The sequence below is a fragment of the Podospora anserina genome, chromosome 6, assembly GCF_000226545.1.
Source record: "Podospora anserina S mat+ genomic DNA chromosome 6, supercontig 2".
Taxonomy (NCBI): Eukaryota; Fungi; Ascomycota; class Sordariomycetes; order Sordariales; family Podosporaceae; genus Podospora; species Podospora anserina.
In genome coordinates, this window is record NW_001914857.1 from 1,427,406 (window position 1) to 1,431,317 (window position 3,912).

Consider the following 3,912-nt stretch of genomic DNA (forward strand, 5'->3'; position numbering starts at 1 on the left):
CCCCCCGCGGAACCGAACCCCCAACCCCCAAAAGGACGGCCCCCGGGGGGGGGCAAGAAGAAGAATGCCCCCCCCCCCCCCCCCGGGCGCATAAAACCCCCAAAAAAAAAAAAAAACAGGGGAAAAAGGCAGGGAAGTAGCCAAGTGCAAAGGAAGGGGAATCAGCAAAAGGGGGGGGGGGCCGAAGAGGGGGGGCTGGGGGGGGGGGAAGGTATATGATGATCAGGAATATGGAAAGGATTCATCAAGGATTTTATACCCAGAGAAAGCAGAGAAGAACACGACGTCTGACGACATTTTCTATTATAAATAAATATATATTACTTCTTGGTTGGTTAGAGGGTTAGGGTGTTCTGTTGCTTTCGTATCGGGCATGGTTAGTTAGCGGTAGTGGTCTGGGAAGGGATGGGTAGGGGAGATTAAATGAATTGAATACAAAGGTTGAGAACAATCTTAACGGGGTGTCTTTGTGTGATGACTGTGGTGACAGATGCGGCTTTGGGGGAGGGATGAGTTGATTTGAAGGGGTTAGGGTTGACGGTTGAGTTACGGTGTAGGGTTGGGCGAGGGCAGATGAAGTCGGTGTGTTGAAGTCGACCTGCCATTAAAAGCCTTTTTTTTATATATATAAAAATGGAGGCATCTAAAACAGGTGACTGCCTATTTTCTCTTCATCTGAAAACTGCACCAAAGCCACAACAACGTTGAGGTCACCGTTGCAAAAACCACAACTCGCTGAAGTGAGGGGCGGCGATTTCCTGTCCAATTTTCAGCCCCACACTTTTGAATATCCCAAAAATTTGGTCAAGCGAACCTTCCTGTCCTTCCACACCCCACCACTTGTCAACCGTCCACCACCACGAAAACAACGCGTGCAACCGGCGAAACCGACCTGGGACGACCGACTTTTTCTCGAATTTATCACACTTCCGATCTCCCTCTTCCAGCAGATCGCAAAATCAGTCAAAATGGCCGCGCAAGCTAAGTGAGTCTTACCACACCCCACAACCACACCCACCACTTGTGTGCCCTTTCCCCTGGGGTCCTCACTAACTCCCACCACCAACCAGGCACGACTGGGCCGACGACGACGACCTCGACGAGCTCACCACCGCCGACCTTCCCCCCCCCCAGAAAATCCAAAACAAGGACGGCTCCACCACCATCATCGAGTACCGCTACAACGACCAGAACCAAAAAGTCAAGACGACCCGCCGCATTCGCTACATCACCCACCGCGAGGTCGTCAACCCGCGCGTTGCCGAGCGCAAGGCCTGGGTCAAGTTTGGGCAGTCGGCCAAGGACGGGGCCGGGCCGGCGCCCGACACGACGAGCGTGGGGGAGAATATCATCTTCCGGCCGAGTATTAATTGGAGGAAGGATGCGAAGGATGAGAGCAAGGATCCGAATGCGCAGGCTATGAAGGATAAGTTGAAGGATAAGAAGGTTAAGGTATGTGAATGGGTGGTGGTGATTTTGTGGTGTTTTTGGGGGGAGAGGAGGGAAGGGGGCGTCAGGGCGAGTGTCCGGCGGTGTGGGAGTGACTCTACTGTTTGCCAGCTGGTTGAGGTGACTGGTTAACTTGGCCATGAGCTCTTATCGATCTTCGCGATGAGTGGCTGTGGTTAAGTCTGTTCAGAGTCGCCTCGCTGGCTGGCGTGACGGAGCTTCTTCCTGTTGGGACTGAACGCAGGAACTGGTGGATGGCGGCGTTTACCCCTTTCTCCCCCCTTTTTCAGGGACTGGTGGAAGCCAGTTACCTCCCGCCCCCCTCCCTTTTCCCCTTTCCCCTTCTCCCCTTTCCCCTTCTCCTCTTTCTTCAGGCACTTGTGGATGCTGCTTTCCTCGTCTCCCTTTTTCTTGGCATCGATGGATAAGTTTGATGATCCTGTCAAGGGGAGAGAGGGGAACATATCGACATCTGCAATGGCGAGCAGGAGACGCCTGGAAGTAGTCTTTCCACTTCAAGAAACGTCAGACGAGCTCATGATTATGGATTTTGCGAGACTAATTTGCTCGGTAGTGTCGTATTTGCAACGGAGAGCATTTCACGGCGAGATGTCCTTACAAGGATACGATGGCCCCTATCGGCGAGGCTGCTGGCGCTGATGTGGCGGCTGGGATGGGAGACGATGCTGGGGCTGGGGGGGCCGGTCCTGGGGGTGCTGGGGCGCCCGGGGCGGGGAAGAAGGGAAGCTATGTACCGCCTGCGTTGCGTGGTGCTGGGGGTGCTGCCGGGGCGGGAGCGGGCGAGAGAATGGGTGGGAAGTATGGCGAGAGGGACGACTTGGCCACGCTCAGAGTCACCAACGTAAGTTTACTGTTAACGTGGGAAACCAGAAGCGGAGTATCTGCTGACACAGGCAATGATAGGTCTCCGAGATGGCGGAAGAGAACGAGCTGCGCGATATGTTCGAGCGCTTCGGTCGGGTTACTCGCGTCTTCTTGGCCAAAGATCGCGACACTGGTCTGGCCAAGGGCTTTGCCTTCATCAGTTTCGCGGACCGTGGTGACGCTGTTAAGGCTTGTGCCAAGATGGACGGTTTCGGTTTCAGGCACTTGATTCTCAGAGTCGAGTTTGCGAAGAAGGCTGCGTAAAGTGGTTAACCAACTGGTATCGACTTTTGGGAGGGTGTAAGAGGGTGTTTACTCTGGGATGGGCTTGGTAGCATGGGGAAAATAGACTGAGGATTTGTCCTATGGGCATAATTTATGTTTTGTTATGCTAAAAGCCTTTTGTGAATTCATCAAGCGTTAGGTATACTTGAAAGCACGGAATGGAAATGCAGTGTGGTGTGTACATCGATCGTGGGTATCAGATGTGTCTTCCATTATGACTATCAGGTCTCCATCTTGAACGGGCAGGCAATTTCATCTTCTGTGCCTTCATTGTCTCAACGGGTGTCTGGCAAAGACACAAAGGGACCAGCTTTTTGAGCGCCAACAAGAAGCACCTTTCATACAGCATTCATAGCCCCCGTTTAGACTCCCATGCAGGTATCCTTCGCTGTTTCCAAACAAACCTAGTAACAGGTCTCCGTCTTACTTTGTTCCTTGCGGTGCCCTCTTTTGCTGGTTCTTGTTCGTGTCTCATCCGTCATTAATTGTGTAATGTTGATAGGGGTGTCAAGGAAATAGCAGTGAATGTCTGCCGCTTCTCTGCGGAGTTGGAAGTGTGGTGTATGTAAGCAAAGGGAAATAAATAGAAGAGAGTGTTGTGCAATGTGTCGCCGGTCCATCTCGAATGATGAATCCTGTTCTGTCCAGGGCTTTACTGCCTCCCCTTCCCCTTTGCCCGTCCCTTCCCCTTCCACCGCTTCGTCTGAACCCTCTCCTCATCAATCGTGTCCTCCTCCTTTGGCGTAGGGAGCTCCTTTTCCACCATCACCTCTGTCTGCTTTTCCCCGTCACCAATCTCGACCTCGTTGTCACTGATGACGTCTTCCTCTTGCCTGTATCCTTGGTCGTCACCCTCTGCTGTGCGCGCCCTTTCCAAGCGGTCGCTGTCGACTGGACTCCTTTCTACCCTCCCCTCTTTTTCTGTTCTCTCTTCCAGCTTCCTCTGTTTTTCTTGCTCCTTTGCAGCTTTTTTCTCCTCTCTGCCAGCCTGCCACTCATATTTCTTTTCTTTGGCCACGTAGGCGGATGACTTTACAACACCTAACATGAGTCGGATCCCAAGACCGAAATGAAGCCAGGCTTGTCTGAGATGGTCTTTCGACTCGGCGTAGTTGGCGCGGGCGGCGGCTGCTCGTTTGCGGGTGCGGTAGGCTTTTTCGGTGCGGGAGGCTTGTCTGAGTTGGGCGGAGATCTGGCGGGTTTGGAGGGCTAGGGCGGCCTCAGTGCCGGAGGTTCCGGCTGTCCCGGGGCGTTGACGGGTTTTGGGGATGTTGAGGGGGGAGATCTGATCGG

The 3,912-nt window shown here is 53.5% G+C and overlaps 1 protein-coding gene across 1 annotated transcript; it reads left to right on the plus strand.

The window, feature by feature from the left end:
• Positions 1 to 968: 968 nt before the first annotated feature.
• On the plus strand, positions 969 to 2,598 carry PODANS_6_2610 (uncharacterized protein; the record flags this gene model as incomplete). Its single annotated transcript, XM_001910200.1, has 4 exons — positions 969 to 985; positions 1,071 to 1,452; positions 2,024 to 2,311; positions 2,374 to 2,598. 4 exons carry the CDS (start codon positions 969 to 971, stop codon positions 2,596 to 2,598), a joined length of 912 nt encoding a protein of 303 aa, XP_001910235.1.
• Positions 2,599 to 3,912: the final 1,314 nt, after the last annotated feature.